The 17,023-nt window shown below is 46.4% G+C and overlaps 1 protein-coding gene across 1 annotated transcript; it reads right to left on the reverse strand.

Annotated features, from left to right (window-relative positions):
• Positions 1-6,887: 6,887 nt before the first annotated feature.
• Positions 6,888-16,085, reverse strand: Mucl3 (mucin like 3). The gene is made up of 4 exons (XM_012952054.2): positions 16,004-16,085; positions 11,131-11,430; positions 9,077-10,725; positions 6,888-7,034 (listed from the first exon to the last, which is right to left on the reverse strand). The coding sequence occupies exons 1-4, from the start codon at positions 16,083-16,085 to the stop codon at positions 6,888-6,890; spliced, it is 2,178 nt and encodes a 725-aa protein (XP_012807508.2).
• Positions 16,086-17,023: the final 938 nt, after the last annotated feature.

The raw sequence follows: 17,023 nt of genomic DNA on the forward strand, positions 1-17,023 counted from the left end.
TCTCTTGACTTCACCAACGCAGTGGATCCATACAAGAGCCTCGAGTAATGGGAGGGTAGGGTTTTGATAGGGATTTGAACATAGAAGAAGGGGATGGGTACATGATTGGTTGATTTAAACAGTCTACTCTTCTGGTTGGCTTAGGATTTTGGCGGGCAAAGTTGGCAGGCTGGAGCTAGGGGAATTGAGCTCATCCATGACTATAGGAATGTCTCATGACTTCAGGACTGTATGGCATAATGTATGGCATAACCAGTTTAACTGTTAAGCCTACCCTTACAGCAAGGTCGGCGGGCTGGAGCTAGGGGAATTGAACTTTATGACTTCAGGAATATATGGCATGATCAGTTTCCAGTATCTGTTAAGCCCATCCTTACCAGAAGATTAAAAAAAACTTAGATCTTGCTGGGAAACAGAAACTTAGGCCTACTGAGGACTCTGAAGCCTGCCATGGTGTCCATATGGTTCCTGGGTTCTTCACTTTCCAGCCTGGGTTAGGAAGAACTCCAAGCATGTTGGGAGGGTCGACAGGTGTGATGCCCCTGGAGATAATGGTGGGTAGTTTAACTGTCGATTTGTGGCGGTAGGAGCTAGGCCCAGCTGTTGGTCTGCAACTGGGGCAGAAAGTGACCCAGTAAAGCCCACAGTGGGAGGAGAGGGCTCAGAGCAGGCTTCATGCTGACTGGCAGACATCCACTACTGGAGCCACTAGACAACAGTAATGAACTGCCAAATCCACCAGCCTAGGAGAGCCTTGAGAGAAGGAAGGGGCCTCAGACTCGGGGTCCCATTGCCCAGTACACCCTCGGGTCTTGGGTCCTAGTCCTTAACGTGACCTCCCTGGAAGCCAGCGACACAAGTGTGAGTGTTTTCCCTATAGACATACTCATTCAGTAATTATCCTTAATGCTGGCCCAGCCCAGAGGTCATTAAAGGATTTCCAGTGGATTTCCAGGTGGTAATTAGTGAGGAAAGAAAGAGCTCCTTTTCTGCCCTCTCAGGGGAGCAGTCCTCCGTTGGATATTTAAACTCTAGGGGAAAAGCGTTTGTATTTTGCTTAGTTTTTAAATTTATTACTATTTTTTTGTTTTTTTGTTTTTTTAAGGTAGTGTCTTGCTCTTGCCCAGGCTTACCTGGAATTCACTATGTACTCTCAGAGTTACCTCAAACTGGCAGTAATCCTCCTACCTCAGCCTTCCAAGTGCTAATATTAAAGGCATGTGCTGGGGGTGGGGAGGGAGGGAATTGCCATGGGATATATTTTATAATCATGGAAAATGTTAATAAAAATTTAAAAAAGAAAAGAAAAGAATAAAGGATAAAGAATAAAGAAATAGAAAGAATAAAATGAGATTTTCAGTCTGAAAAAAAAAGAAAAGGCATGTGCCACCACACTAGGCTATTTTTTTGTTTTTCAAGGTAGCATCTTGCTCTAGTCCAGGGCTGACCTAGAATTTACTATGAGGTCTCAGGCTGGCCTTGAACTCACAGCAATCCTCCTACCTCTGTCTCCTGAATGCTGGGATTAAAGGGGTACACCACCATACCCTGATTGCTTTTTTACTGGGGTCCAAACGTCAGGAATACATGGTCAGAGCCTGGGGCTAAGGGGTCTAGCATCCCTTCCAGGGCATGACATTCCTATACATAACAGCTATGCTGGGCCACCATCTGCCCAAACCACTGAAAACCACACATCCATCTCTCAGTGCCCCTGCCACCTTCCAGAGCCCAGGAGCCATTTACTGCTACAAGTTTTCACCAGGAACATAAGTCCAATGTCCCTCTGTCACCTGGGATTACCTCCTTTCTGAGACTCACGTTCTATTCTGCCCTTAGCAAACCTAGTTTGTGGTGGAACTTCCAGAGAAACTTTTGGGCTCTAAAGACAGCTAGGGCCAGATGATTTGGGGACATGCATGTCAGGGTTGGAATTACTGTCCAGCATGCATCCTCTGCTTCTGCATAATGAAGATGCTAAAAGACACAAATAATGACCCGTGGCCCTACTGACTGTATCTGCTGGAGTTGGATCCGTAGGCCCTTGGCACAGTAGGGTGTGAAGGCTACATGGGTAATGAGCAGGGTTCTGGAGACCCAACACAAGGTTTTGGAGCAGATTGTAAAGATGGTCTGCTAGTAAATATTGGCTTTAATTCATTGGAGAAGTATTTCATTCTGCACAGTACTTCATGAGATATGATGTTTGGAATTATTTAATTTTATTTTTTTATTTTTATTTTTTTTCTCAATTTTATTAAACATTTTCCATGATTATAAAAAATATCCCATGGTAATAACTTCCCTCCGCCCTTTGCCCCTTTGAAATTCCATTCTCCATCACATCCACTCCCCATCTCAATAAGTCTCTCCTCTATTTGGATGCCATGATCCTCCCTTCTTCTTATGATGGTCTTGTGTAGGTAGGGTAGTGTCAGGCACTATGAGGTCATGGATATCGAGGCCAATTTTTTGTCTAGAGGGAGAAGGTTGTAAGGAGTCCAACCCTTCCTTTGGCTCTTACATTCTTTCTGCCACCTCTTCTGCATTAGACCCTGAGCCTTGGAAGGTGTGATCGAGATGTTACTCGGTACTCTCGTTACTTCATTCAAGCACCATGATACCTTCTGAGTTGTCACAAGGTCACTGGATCTGAAAAGAAAAGATTCTCTACCCAAAGTGAGAGTAGCTTTAATATAAGTATATGAATATGAAGAGAAGTGCTTACTGGGCAGTTTGATAAGCATAGTATATACACTTATCCAGACATCAGCAGATGTTACAACCCTAGGGCCAAATTATTTAATTTTAATGTTTCTGTATTTGTGTCTCAGATGAGAAATATGCCTTATACTTCTTTATAGCCTTGACAGACTATGTAATGGATATAATGTACCAGATGTTTCAAATGGATGCTCAAAACTTGTTTTGAGGCTGGAAAGATGGCTTAGTTGTTAAGGCCTTCTCCAGGACCCCAGTAAGCCAGATGCACAAGGGGGCACATGCATCTGGAGGTCATTTGCAGTGGCTGGAGGCCCTGGTGTGCCCATTCTCTCTCTGTCTCTCAAATAAATAAATTATAGATAGATAGATAGATAGATAGATAGATAGATAGATAGATAGATAGATAGATAGATAGTTTTTTTGTAGTAGGGTTTTACTCTATTCCAGGTTGACCTGGAATTCACTATATAGTCTCAGGGTGGCCTTGAACTCACGGTGATCCTCCTACCTCTGCCTCCTGAGTGCTGGGATTAAAGAAGTGCGCCACCACGCCCGGCTTAAAATATATTTTTAAAAAGTACTTGTTTATGGAAATGGGGAGATAGCTTAGTCAGTAAAGTGCATACTTTACAAGTATGAGGGACTTGAGTTTGATCCTCAGTACCCACATAAAAATGCCAAGCAGTGAGAAAGAAATGATAAGACCCTGTTGCTGAAGACTTCACATGCCTGAGTGGCAAAGTCACTGAGAAATCAAGTTGGTGCTGAGCAGCAAACCTCCCTATAGCCCAGCCACCTGAAAGCTGGAGAAAGCTGCATTGTATGCAGTTTTATGGGAGACAAAAGTCATCAGTGGTGAAAACAGTGGACACTGTGACCCTCAAGTTTGGCCAAACAGGCCAAATGACTGAACGAGTGAAATAGTGGCATGTCTGCTCTGGAGGCAACCAACTGCTCTCTAATTGCACTGAAGGCCCACTCTATGGGAGGAAATATATGCCTGGTACTGAAAACCTAATCAAAAGCCTATGGCAGGGGAGGTCATGAGCCTTGGGGTATAAATCCTGCACTTGTCAGGATAAATGCATACTCTCAGCAAATTTCCCTGAAAGCACTACACTTAAAGTTCATACTCATATATTAATGCTTTTCTCACTTCTTGTTAGAGAAGCTTCTCTTTTTAGAGGGTCATGACCACTGGGATGACCCAAAAGTCAACATAGTGCTGAGAAGAAGGGATGGAGGAGTGTCCAGCACTGAAACATCTCACAACCTCCAAGGCTCAGGGTCCACTGTGTAAGAGGTGGCAGAAAGAATGTAGGAGCCAAAGGAAGGGTACCACTCCTTACATACAACTGTCTGGACAGAATTTGGCCTCAATATCCATGACCTCACAGTGCCTAGCAATACCCACACAAGACCCTCATAATAGGAGAAAAAGATGATATCAAATTAAAATAGAGACTAATGGAGAGAGGAAGGGGATATGACAGAGAGCAGAGTTATGAAGGGGAAATTGGGGGAGGGGAGGGGAGGGAAGTACCATGGTTTGTTGTCTGTAAGTATAGGAATTGTCAATTAAAAAAAAAATATATATATACACACATATATTTAAAAATGCCAAGCATAGGCTGGAAAGATGGCTTAGCAGTTAAGGCACTTGCCTGAGAAGCCTAAGAACTCATGTTTAAAGCTCCAGGTCCCATGTAGCCAGACACACAGTGATGCAAGCATGCAATGTCACACATGTGCACAGGGGGCGTGTGTGTCTGGAGTTTATTCACAGCAGGCTGAAGGTCCTGACATGTCCATTCTCATTCTTTCTCTCTCTCTCTCTCTCTCTCTCTCTCAAAAAAAAAAAGAAAGAAAGAAAGAAAGAAAGAAAGAAAAACAGAAAAACAAGCTAAGCATGGTAGTATGTGCCTGTAATCCCAGGTGCTGGGAGATGGAAGCAGGCAGATATCTGGGGTTCACCAGCTAACCAGTCTAGCCTAATTGCTGGGTTCTAGGGCAATGAGAAACCCTATCAAAAAGAAAAAAAGAGGTGGGTAGTATTTCTGAGTATGATACTAGAGGTTATCCTCTGGCCACTACATACATATATGTGTTCACACACTGTGGAGGTTTAATTCAGGTGGCCCCATAAACTTAGGTGCTCTGAATGCTAGGTTCCCAGCTGATGGAGATATGGGAATTAATGCCTCCTGGAGGTAGTGTATTGTTGGGGTCGGGCTTATAGGTATTATAGCCAGTTTCCCCCTGCCACTGTTTGGCACACTCTCCTGTTGCTATTGTCCACCTTACGTTGGCCAGGGGGTGATGTCCACCCTTTGCTTATGCCATCATTTTCCCTGCCATCATGGAGCTTCCTCTCGAGCCTGTAAGCCAAAATAAACCTCTTTTTCCAAGAAGCTACTCTTGGTTGGGTGATTTCTACCAGCAATGCGAACTGGACTGCAACACACACCCATACACATATTAACACATATACACATGAACCTGCATGGAAGAAAAAAAACATGCTTTTTAAGGTTATTAATAGTAAGTGTATGCCTGCAATCCCAGAACTCAAGAGGAAAAGGCAAGATGGCTGCAAATTTGAGGTCAGCCTGGTCTACATAATGAGATAAGACCCTGTCTCACACATCTTTAATCCCAGCAGTCAGAGGTAAAAGGATCGCTATGAGTTTGAGGCCACCCTGAGACTACATAGGGAATTCCAGGTCAGCCTGGGCTAGAGAGAAACCCTAACTCAAAACAAACAAACAAACAAAAAACTTGCTTATTAAGCAACACATTGTCCCTCTTTCATTTTGTCACCAGTTATTTTAGAAACAACAAAAATTCTATCTCCCAGGCTGGAGAGATGGCTTAGCAATTAAGGCACTTACATGTGAAGCCTAAAGACCCAGGTTTGATTCTCCAGGTCCCACATAAGCCAGATGCACATAGTGGTGCATGCATCTGGAGTTCATTTGCAGTGGATAGAGGCCCAGGTGCACCCATTTTTACTCTCTGTGTGTCTTAAATAAATGAATAAAAATAACTCTTTAAACAACAAAAATTCTATCTCCCGTCTTACAGCGCTTTAAAGAACTCCTGTCTTGTTTTCCTCCCCACCTGCTCCTGGTCTTCTAGAAGGTCACAGTGTGAGAGAGGAGCCCCAGCCAGTTCTCCCAATGAGAGTCCATGGTGTCCTTACTTTATAAACATGTCGTATTTTATTACCAAAAAATAAAATAAAATAAAAGACCAACAGATATAAGGACACTTCCCACTGCCCCTCCATCAATATGTAACAAGTTGGAGAGACAATTCATTCAGCACCACAGCTTAACTGCCTACAAGGAAGAAAATCAGAACATGGCAGGAGGTATGAGGAAAGAGGATGGGAGGGCATAGAGAAGGTGGGTGACTCATGCAAGACAAAGCTGGGACTCTCTTTTGGCCAAGGGAACAGGAACACAAATGCTGAGTAGGAATGTTGTCAGGGAAGGTCTGAACTGAGGCCAGGTGGGGGAGAGACTGCAGGCCAATGTAAGCCCTTTTATAGACACCAAAAAAAAGTAAGGCAGGAAGAGGGAGATGTTTATGATCCATCTCCAGAAGAGAGGAGAAAACAATGTTTTATAAATCCTCTTCTTCTAAGGTCTTTTTAAAAAAGTTTATTTAAAAACAGAAGAGCAAATAACCTGGATCAGTCTGTACACAAAACTCTTAAATGATGGTGGGTGCAAATACTATAAGTCAGACTTGTAACTTGGGGTTCTGCCTCCATCTCTTCTGCTTCCTGGGACCCACCCCCACAAGTCAGCCTGCAGCATTGCTTTCTGAGGTTTCTGGCCTTGCATGGCCTTCTCAGGACTCAAGTCTCCATCCTAGCTGACCACTAAATACCTTCTCAATTTCAGACCCTCACCTTCTACAGACAACACTTGTATTATTCATTCTTTCTTCTCTCCCCTCAAAGTGTCCATGTTTCTTCCTCATCATCTCATTGTCCAAGTAGTTTCATCTAACACAGTCGATGGAGGGTTAATACTGTTGACCATCAGTATCCGCTGCCCTCTCTGGAGTCCAGGAAATGGGAACTGTGAGTCTAATTCATTGTCTGGAAACCAGGTAGAGCCTGGAAGAGCTAGGGGTGGGTGCCTTCCAAGAGATCATCGTGGGGAGGGGATCTGGCCCATGCCCAAATTCTGCTGTTCCATCAGGTAGACAGGGTAGGAATTATGCCCCATGCTCTCCTCTGGGTCGTTGTCCTCAGTGCTCCGGGTCAGTGCATGGCGTGTTCGAGTGGCACAGAAGACCTAAGATTGACATGAGAAAGGAGTAAGACCCATTGCAATGCCATTGTCTTTCTTCAAAACCACCTCTTGGGTTGTTTTTAACGGTATGTGTGTAAGATGTATATGAATGTGCATATGTGGAGGCCAGAGGGCCAATCTTGCATGTCCACTCCTTGGGAATGTCATCCACCTTTCCTTCCTTTCTTTTTTATTTTGCCTTTTTTTTTTTTTTTTTTTTTCCAGGTAGGGTCTCACTGTAGCTCATGCTGACCTGGAATTCACTACATAATCTCAGGGTGGCCTTGAACCTATGGCTATCCTCCTACCTCTGCTGGGATTAAAAGAGTGCATCACCACGCCAAGCCTCTTTCTCTTTTTTTTCTTTCTTTCTTTCTATTTTTATTTTTTTATTTTATTTTTTTTTGGTAGGGTCTCACTTTAGGCCAGGCTGGAACTCGCTCTGTAGTCCCAAGCTGGCCTCAGACTGACAACAATCTTCCTGCCTCTGCCTCCCAAGTGTTGGGATTAAAGGTGTATGCCACCCCACCTGGCTTTCAGCCACCTTTTCTGAGGCAGGGTTTCTCTGGCCTGGAGCTCACCTAATTAGGATAGACTGGCTGGCCAACAGGCCCCAGGGATCTACCTACCCCTACCCTCCTCCCCTCCCCAGCACTTGGATAACAAGTGCATACCACCGTGCCCGGCTCACCTCTCAGGCTCTTGATTCTTTCCTCACTGACTCCACACCTTCACTTTACTCCTTTCCCAAGATTCCATCCAAGCCTTGATCCTTGTTCCAGCCCCCAACCCATACACCGAGCCTCAGGTTCCATCTCCAACACCCCTACTCCATCCTCCTTATTCTTATAACCCTGATCGTCACACCCAAATCTGCTCTTTCCCACTCTCTCTCTCTCTCTCTCTCTCTCTCTCTCTGTGTGTGTGTGTGTGTGTGTAGTGTGTGCAAGTGTGTTCATATTATATAGGGGTACAGAAGTTGTGTGTGCATATATGTGCATACACATGAAGGCCAAGAATCGCCATTGGATGTCTTCTTCAACTGTTCACCTTTTCTTTTTGTCTTTTTGTTTGTTTGTTTGTTTTTTTGAGGTAGGGTCTCACTCTAGCCCATGCTGACCTGGAACTCACTATGTAATCTCAGGGTGGCCTCGAACTCATGGTAATTCTCCCACCTCTGCCTCCCACGTGCTGGGATTAAAGGCGTGAGCCACCATGTCTGGCTTTTTTTTTTTTTTTTTTTTTTTGAGGCTGGGTTTCTATTCGAACCCAGAGCTCACCAATTCAGCTAGGCTAGCCAGCCAGCAAGTCCCAGGCACCCTCCTGTCTCCTCCTCCCCATCACTGGTGTTACAGGCATGCGCCACCATGGCCAGCTTTTATGTGCATGATGGGGATTGAAATTAGGTCCTCAACTTTGCACAGCAAGCACTTGACTGACAGAGCCATCTCCTCAGCCACAGCCTCCCCGTCTGCAATCCAATTGTTCACATTTTCTGTATTATTGTTTTTTTCCCTCAGTTTTTACCACCACCCCTCCATTACCACACTCCATCCCCACCATGTCTCTTTTCCTAGATCCCTTTATTAGATCCCTCTAACTCTCAGCCTTAAGCTGTCCTCAACTCTCACTGTAAACAGTTCATTTCCTAGGCTGGAGAGATGGCTTAGCAGTTAAGGTGCTTGACTGTAAAGCCTAAGGACCCATGTTCTACTCTCCAGATCCCACATAAGCCAGATGCACAAAAGTGAAGCAAGTGCAAGGTTGCACACATGCCCACTAGATGGCGCAAGCATCTGGAGTTCGATTACCATGGCTAAGGACCCGGCATGCCAATTCCGCCCCCCCTCTCGGGAAGTAAAATAGCCGGGCATGGTGGCACACGTCTTTAATCCCAGCACTTGGCAGGCAGAGGTAGGAGGATCGCCAAGAGTTCAAGGCCACCCTGAGACTACGTAGTGAATTATAGGTCAGCCTGAGCTAGTGTGAGACCCTACCTCAAAAAACCAATACATAAAATAAATAAAAGAGTTGATTTCTCTTACCAAGAAGATCAGGCCAAGGAACACCAGAAGGAGGATCACAGCTACCAGAACCACAATAACTATGGCCCATGCAGGGAACGAGTTGTTCTCTCCTATGGCAGTAGCATGGAGGCCTTCCGGTGATCCATCTGTGTTCTGCTGGGCATGGCTCTTGTTGTCCAGGGCTGTGATGGAATTCATGTCAGCTTTAGATGTGGCGAGTGTCAATGAGCCCATGGGTCTGTGATGTGTACCTTCAGTTTCACTTAATTGTGGAGAGGTCATAGTGGACTTGTGTTCTGTGACCTTTACTAGAGGTGGTACAGTCTCTGGGACTACTGATGTTTGCTCTGAGTTTTCTATGACTTTTGTGGACTCAGTGCCTTGTGTGGTCTTCCTCCAGAAAATTGTAAGATTTTCTGAGGCTGTTGGGGTTTTCCCAGTGGTTGATGTGGTTTCTTCTGGGTGCTCTGTATACTTTGATGAAACTTGTGTCATCGTCTCATAATCTGGTTTGGTCTGTCTCTCAGATCCTGTAGGCATTGATGGAGGTCTTGTGGTCTTCTCGGTGACTGTGGTCTCTGTTTTATTCTCTGTAGGCACTGATGGAGGTCTTGTGGTCTTCTCGGCAAGTATGGTCTGTCTCTCATATCCTGTAGGCATTGATGGAGGTTCTGTGGTCTTCTTGGTGACTATGGTCTCTCTTTCATTCTCTGTAGACATTGATGGAGATCTTGTGGTCTTCTCAGTGATTAGGGTCTCTGTCTCAGCCTCTGTAGACATTGATGGAGGTCTTGTGGTCTTCTCAGCAACTGTGGTCTCTCTCTCATCTTCTGTAGACATTGATGGAGGTCTTGTGGTCTCAGCGACTGTGGTCTCTCTCTCATCCTCTGTAGACATTGATGGAAGTCTTGTGGTCTTCTTGGTGACTATCATCTTTCTCTCATCTTCTGTAGACATTGATGGAGGTCTTGTGGTCTTCTTGGAGACTGTGGTCTCTCTCTCATCCTCTGTAGACACTGATGGAGGTCTTGTGGTCTTCTTGGAGAATGTGGTTTGTCTCTCATCCTCTGTAGACACTGATGGAGGTCTTGTGGTATTCTTGGTGACTATCATCTTTCTCTCATCCTCTGTAGACCTTGATGGAGGTCTTGTGGTCTTCTTGGAGACTGTGGTCTCTCTCTTATCCTCTGTAGACACTGATGGAGGTCTTGTGGTCTTCTTGGAGAATGTGGTTTCTCTCTCATCCTCTGTAGACACTGATGGAGGTCTTGTGGTATTCTTGGTGACTATCGTCTTTCTTTTATCCTCTGTAGTCATTGATGGAGGTCTTGTGGTCTTCTTGGAGACTGTGGTCTCTCTCTCATCCTCTGTAGACACTGATGGAGGTCTTGTGGTCTTCTTGGAGAATGTGGTTTCTCTCTCATCCTCTGTAGACATTGATGGAAGTCTTGTGGTATTCTTGGTGACTGTGGTCTCTCTCTCATCCTCTGTAGACACTGATGGAGGTCTTGAGGTCTTCTTGGTGACTATGGTCTTTCTCTCATCTTCTGTAGACACTGATGGAGGTCTTGTGGTCTTCTTGGTGACTATGGTCTTCCTCTCATCCTCTGTAGACATCGATGGAGGTTTTGTGATCTTCTTGGCGACTGTGGTCTCTCTCTCATCCTCTGTAGACATTGATGGAGGTCTTGTGGTCTTTTTGGTGACTGATGTCGTCTCTTTGATGTGTTTTGTAGTCCTTAGGTGGGGCTTACCTGAGGCAAATGTAGTTCTGTGACTTTCAGCTCCTTCTAATGTTCCCAGGATTCTTGTAGTCTTGTGTGACAGCATTGTAGAAGAAGACGCAGTTGCTCTGCTGATCTCTGAGCTGTGGAAAGGAGTTGTCTTATGTGAAGGGTTACTTTTATCATCTAAAATGGAAGGGCCCTTTTCCATGGGTCTTGAAGTTGGCCCGGAGGTCCTTGTTACCCTGCTTTTGTTTGGTGTGGTCTTACAAGTTGATTTGCCCTTGGGTGCTGAGGTTGTATGATTTTTATCATCTGGTATTTTCTGCCCATTTGTAGAATCATCACCAATTGAGCGTCCATTCCGGACCACTGGGTCTTTTCCTTGGCTGCTGATGTTCTGTCCATGGGGAGCTATGGAGCTGTGTGGCTGTGTGGCGTTGGGGCTGTCTGTGAGTTTGGGGCGGAGCGTGGTGGTGCAAGGATGTTTGGGCTTCTGGGTTCCCACAGACGTAGGGAAATCTGAAGGTTGCTGATCAGAGTGCAGAGCAATGTGGTCTGAGGAAGCACCATGAGCAACACCTGCAGGGACTGGGGACAAACGACCGGATGTTGAGGAGGTGCCAGTTTCCTGAAGTCCTGAAGCACCTGTGGACGGAAAGAGGTTGGAAAAAGCCAATTAGAAATGGAAGCAACTCAAAGAGCCTCCTCCTCTGTGTCCACACCCCCTGGGTCTGCATTGTATGCCCCCAACCAGCCTTGTGAGAACACCATTTCTTTCTTTGTGTGCACATAGTCTAGCCACATGTGTGGGCAGATGTGCATATCCCTTGCACACACTGCAAAGGCCAGAAGAGGACATGGGGTATCCTCTCCTATCACTCTTCTGCCTTATTTCCTGGACAGAGAGAGAGAGACTCTCACTGAATCTGAACCTGCAGCTCCCCACTTTTCAGCCAGACTAGCTGACCAGGGAGCCCAAAGGTATCCACCTATTTCTGCCCTCTTCAGCCATGCCCAGTTTTCTACATGGGTGCTGAAGGACTTAACTCAGGTCTTCATGCTTGTGCTGCCAGCACTCTTACCCACTGAACCATCTCCCTGGCCCCAGAATGCCATGACTTCTAGCCCTCATTCTCACATCTAGATTTGTCTCACATCTGTTCCTCAACTCTGACCTTAGATTCTGGTATCTTTCCCCATTCCCCTGGCAGCTAAGATTTAGTTCAAAAACATCTTTATTAACATACCCTGTTAATTGTTGCTTGTGTGCTTGTTAGCAGCCACTTCCTGCCATCGTATTATGCTATGGGGTTGTGGCAGCAGGGGCTGACTGGCACCTTGTCCCACAGGTGCTCCTTTAGTGTGATGGACTCATCACCTGGAACTCCCTTGGCATGGCAGAGATGAGAAGAAAAGGAGTAAAACACCCAAATCCCCATCTTTTTTTTTTTTTTTTTTGGTTTGTTTTTCGAGGTAGGGTCTCACACTAGTCCTGGCTGACCTGGAATTCACTCTGTAGTCTCAGGGTGGCCTTGAACTCAGGGCAATCCTCCTACCTCTGCCTCCCGAGTGCTGGGATTAAAGGCGTGCGCCACTATGCCCGGCGAATCCCCATCTTTCTAGAGCCCGTCAGCTCCATTCCAAAAACCAGGTGAGAAACTAAGGTCAACCTCCAGAGAACTTCCCAGGTGGACAGAGTGTGAGTGAGAGGAATATAAACATAGATGGAGGGCAGTTAGAGGAGGAAAATGGAAAGCTGTCATCTTGATCAAGTTTGGTCTGGTTGAAGAAAAATGGGCCCAATGGCTCAACCCTTGTTGTCACTCTCCATGGGGTCCTCATTTGGGACCCCTGTTCACACACCTGTCTGGGAATAGATGAAGGTGGTGATTTTGACAGGAAAAGGTTATCTCCTTGCAGGTCTGGGAGGGACTCGCTATGTTTAGGGACAGGGTGGGAAGGAAAGCACGGCTATCAATGGACAGATATGGGATATGTGCCTTGATTCCATGAGAAAACAACTGCACAGGGGCAGAGGACCTATATCTGATTCTGGCCAGGATAATGAAAGCCAGTTCGCCAGGGAGGAATGGGGGCCTGGGGAGATGTGGTTACCTACATAACTGAGATTGCCAGCATTGTTAGCTCAAGGTGGGGACCAGAATCTGGACCCACTCCCAGGCACAGAACACCCCGATCCACCCACCTCTCTACTGACAAAGAGAATTGGTGCTAGGAACTCAGTCCTTGAAGGATGTTGTGGGGGAGAGACCAAAAAGGGAGTGAGGGTAATGGAAAAACCCAAGTCCCACCTGTAATTCTAGCACTCAGAAGGCAGAAATAGAAGATCCTCATGCCCTGGGGATCAATAATCCCTGGGTTCAAGTGAGAGATCCTGCCTCAGTAAATAAGGTGGAAAGTGATGGAAGAACACACCTGACATCAGCCTCTGGTCTCCACATGCACATGTACATGAGCCCACTCAAATACATACATACATATCCATACAAATGTAAACATGTATATACATATACACAAGCACATGCACCCACATAAATATACCTGCCCCATACACATGTGAGCATGTATACACATTTTTATACCATACACACATGCACATAAAAATACATGGTGGACAACATTCTTGAGGATGACCCCTGAGGTGGTCCTCTGGCCTCCACATGCATGTGCACACACATGCACCCACGTACACCCATACACATGTGAGCATGTATACACACATGCATGTATATAAAAAATGGTGGATGACATTCCTGTGAATGACCCTGAAGTCGTCCTCTAGCCTCCATATGCACACAGATACACATGTCCCTACACATGCAGTGAGCCCCCCCACATATATGCAAAATAAAAAATAAATAAAAAGGGCTGGAGAAATGGATCAGTGGTTATGGGCACTTTCTTGTAAAGCTTGCTGTCCTGGTTTGATTTCCTGGTTCCCATGTAAAGCCAGATGCATAGAGTGAGTTCATTTGCAGTGGCCAGATGCCCTGACAAGCCCATTTCTCCTTCCTTCTTTCTCCTCACAAATAAATAATTAAATAAATTAAATGAAAAGTCATTTTGGTCAATGAAGTACTAGCAGGGAATCCAGAGAAGAAACTGGCCTTTAGTCACCACTCAGGACTACTTGGGAATGCAGCAGCTCTATTTTTATCAGAAAGACATGTATGCCACTTGGTGCATCTGGCTTTACATGGGTACTGTGAATTGAACCCAGGCTGGCAGGCTTTGCAAGAAAGTGCCTTTGACCACTAAGCCATCTCTCCAGCCTATGAATAAAAACAAATTCTATAGTGCTCCTCCCTCTGCTTTTGTCAATCTACTGTTGTATGTGTATCTTGTGAAGACACTCCCCGCCATGCTCAGGCCCCCTCCAAAATGCCCGTATTTGACATCTCCACCTGTGGTCAGTCCCAGCACTGCCTGTCAACTATGGAACTGACTTTGCCATGCCACCTCCTCTCCTGCTGTCTGTTTTGCTCAGCAAGCTCTTCCAGGTTTATTTTCTTATCCAAGCTATAGGATGTTTCCCAACTGTCAGATGTGAATAGGACCTCACTGAGCTGCCATGAAGGTTAAATAAATAAATAAACATAGATGAAGCTTCCAGAGCAATGCCTAGTACTGAGTATGTTATGCCCAACTGCTGGCACTGTCTGCCAGCATCCTTCCATTGTACTGGTGATAGGTCAGCCACATGGCTCCGAGTGGGATATGCCACCACACCCAGCTAAAAATGTATGTAGTATTTGGCATTTAATATTTTTTTTTATTTGCAAGCAGAGAGACATAGTGAGAACAGAGACAGAATGGGCGAGCCAGCACCTCTAGCTGCTGCAAACAGACTCCAGATATATCAGCCATTCTGTGCATCTGGACAATGAGGAATTGAACCTGGGTCCTTAGGCTTTGCAGGCAAGCACTTTAACTGATGAGCCAACTCTCCAGCCTTATTTTTATTTATCTGACAGAAAGGGAGGGAGGGAGGGAGGGAGGGAGGGAGAGAGGGAGAGAGAGAGAGAGAGAGAGAGAGAGAGAGAGAGAGAGAGAGAGAGAGAGAGAGAGAGAGAGAGGGAGAATATTAACATGCCAGGGCCTCTTGCAGCTGCAAATACACTTCAGATGTATGCACCACTTTGTGCATGTGGTTTTATGTGGGTACTGAAGAATTGAGCCCAGGCCAGCAGGCTTTGCAGGCAAGCACCTTTAACCACTGAGAAATCTTCCCAGCATCACAATAATTTTTGTTTTGAGACAGGGTTTCTCACTGACCTGGAGCTCACTGATTCAATTAGACTGGCTAACCAGCCAGGCAGCCCTAGTGGAACGTCTACCCCACCTCCTCATTGCCAAGAACACCAGCATGTGCCATCATACTTGGAGAGCATGGGCTAAGGACCCTTCACCTTATAAGCCATGAGGTTTGATATCATGGGGGCTAAGGGTCCCTTGGGACTAATTATTTATTTATTTGAGAGAGCAAGAGAGAAAGAGGCAGAGAGAAATAATGGGTGCACCAGGGCCTCTAACCACTGCAAATGAACTCCAGACGCATGCGCCCCTTTGTGCATCTGGCTTACATGGGTCCTGGGTAATTGAATCGAGGTCCTTTAGCTTTGCAGGCAAACACCTTAAGTGGTAAGCCATCTTTCCAGCACCTCCCTTTTTTTTTTTCTGTTTTTTTCCAGGTAGGGTCTCACTCTAGCCCAGGCTGGCCTGGAATTCACTATGTAGTCTCAGGGTGGCCTCGAACTCTCGGCAGTCCTTCCACCTCTGCTTCCCGAGTGATAGGATTAAAGGTGTACGCCATCATGCCTGGCTCCTTGGCACTAATTTTTATGTGAGTTCTGGGGATCTAAATTCAGTTCCTCATGCTTGCAAGCCAAGCAGTTTACCCCCTGAGCCATTTCCTGGGCCCCCACATCAAGTTTTTATGCAAGCTTCAAGAATACCCCCCCTGATCAGGTGCAGTATAGACTGTCTCAAAAGGAGCCAAGAAGAGGTAAGATTTCTTCTCCTGCATGTCCCTCAGCTGGCAAACTTGTGCACTGAACACCCTAGGCAGCCCTAGGCAGCAGTTCATGCCACCCACCTTTCTGATGGGTCATCAACTCTATCAATACTAAGAGACAAAAACCCTCTGTAACTTCTATCCCCTTGGACTGTGACCCCTTCATGCCCATGGGCATCTTACCTGCCTCCCAAGAAACTAGGAGGAAGAGGAGGTAACACTGGAAGCCAAAGGTGGAACGGAGGTTCCTGGCTGGCTGAGCCATGACGGAGCTGGGCAGCCACTTGGGGACCATGGGCTAGGGACCCTTCGCCTTATAAAGGGACAGGTTTGACGTCATGGGGGCTGGGGCCCCTTGGGACTAAACCTTAAGCAAATGGAGCTGCCCCACCCCACAGGGTGCCCTGATAATGGGAGACCGCAGCTGCTGTGTCATAGAGCTTGGTATCTGGCTAACACCGAAGGAGTGGGATCTGGGGACGGGAAAAGGAACCAGGAGGTGGCAGCCTCTGGTTCAGCTCTGGTGGAGGGAAGGGCTTTGGCATGGTGGCCTGCAGGCTCTGGGGAGCAGATGGGCAGGTTCTGGAAGGACTAAGCTCTGGCTAGTTCAGGACAGGCCAAGGCTCTGGGAGAGGTTCCTGTCACCATCCATCTCCAGTTTTGCTCTCGCCCTCCAGCTTCTCTGGCGTCAACAGCTCCACACCCCTTACTCACACATAGTCACACTTTCTGCCCTGGGTGGAGCTGTCCTCAAGACCAGGTGAAAGAGCAGAGAAGGGGACACACTGTGCAGACAGGTGTTTCCACATATCTGAAACTGTGGGGATAGCAGAGGCAGTGGCAGATAAGTGACACACACAGAGCGAAGGGACATCACTCATCTCACCATGGATGCAGACAGTGGAAGCCTTCAAGCAATTGAGGCCAAGCTCTTTGGCAGAGAGAAGCCCAGCATCTGAGGGCTACGGCCCCAGCTGTACCTTCCTCTCATCTCCTTAGCTGCTTCTGCCTCAAAGCTCTTATCTTCCCAGTTTCAAAAGGTAGACCTCCCTTCCTTCCTATTCCCTGCCTAAGGCAAACATGAGACATACCTATCTGCCAGTGGCAATTCCTGGGGCTGGAGCAGGAGGAAAGGCTCCATGAGACTCTGCATTTGAGGTGTGGGGGAGTGTGCAGGGACAGGTGTGTGGAAGCCATACTACA

This window comes from Jaculus jaculus, chromosome 8 (genome assembly GCF_020740685.1).
Source record: "Jaculus jaculus isolate mJacJac1 chromosome 8, mJacJac1.mat.Y.cur, whole genome shotgun sequence".
Lineage (NCBI taxonomy): Eukaryota > Metazoa > Chordata > Mammalia > Rodentia > Dipodidae > Jaculus > Jaculus jaculus.

Coding starts and splice junctions, on each gene's coding strand:
- Mucl3 (XM_012952054.2), bottom strand. CDS start 16,085: ATGGCTCAGCCAGCCAGGAACCTCCGTTCCACCTTTGGCTTCCAGTGT. Junction 11,431..16,003: donor CCTAGTTTCTTGGGAGGCAG/GTAAGATGCCCA, acceptor TTCCGTCCACAG/GTGCTTCAGGACTTCAGGAA. Junction 10,726..11,130: donor CCGGAATGGACGCTCAATTG/GTGATGATTCTA, acceptor CAATGTCTACAG/AGGATGAGAGAGAGACCACA.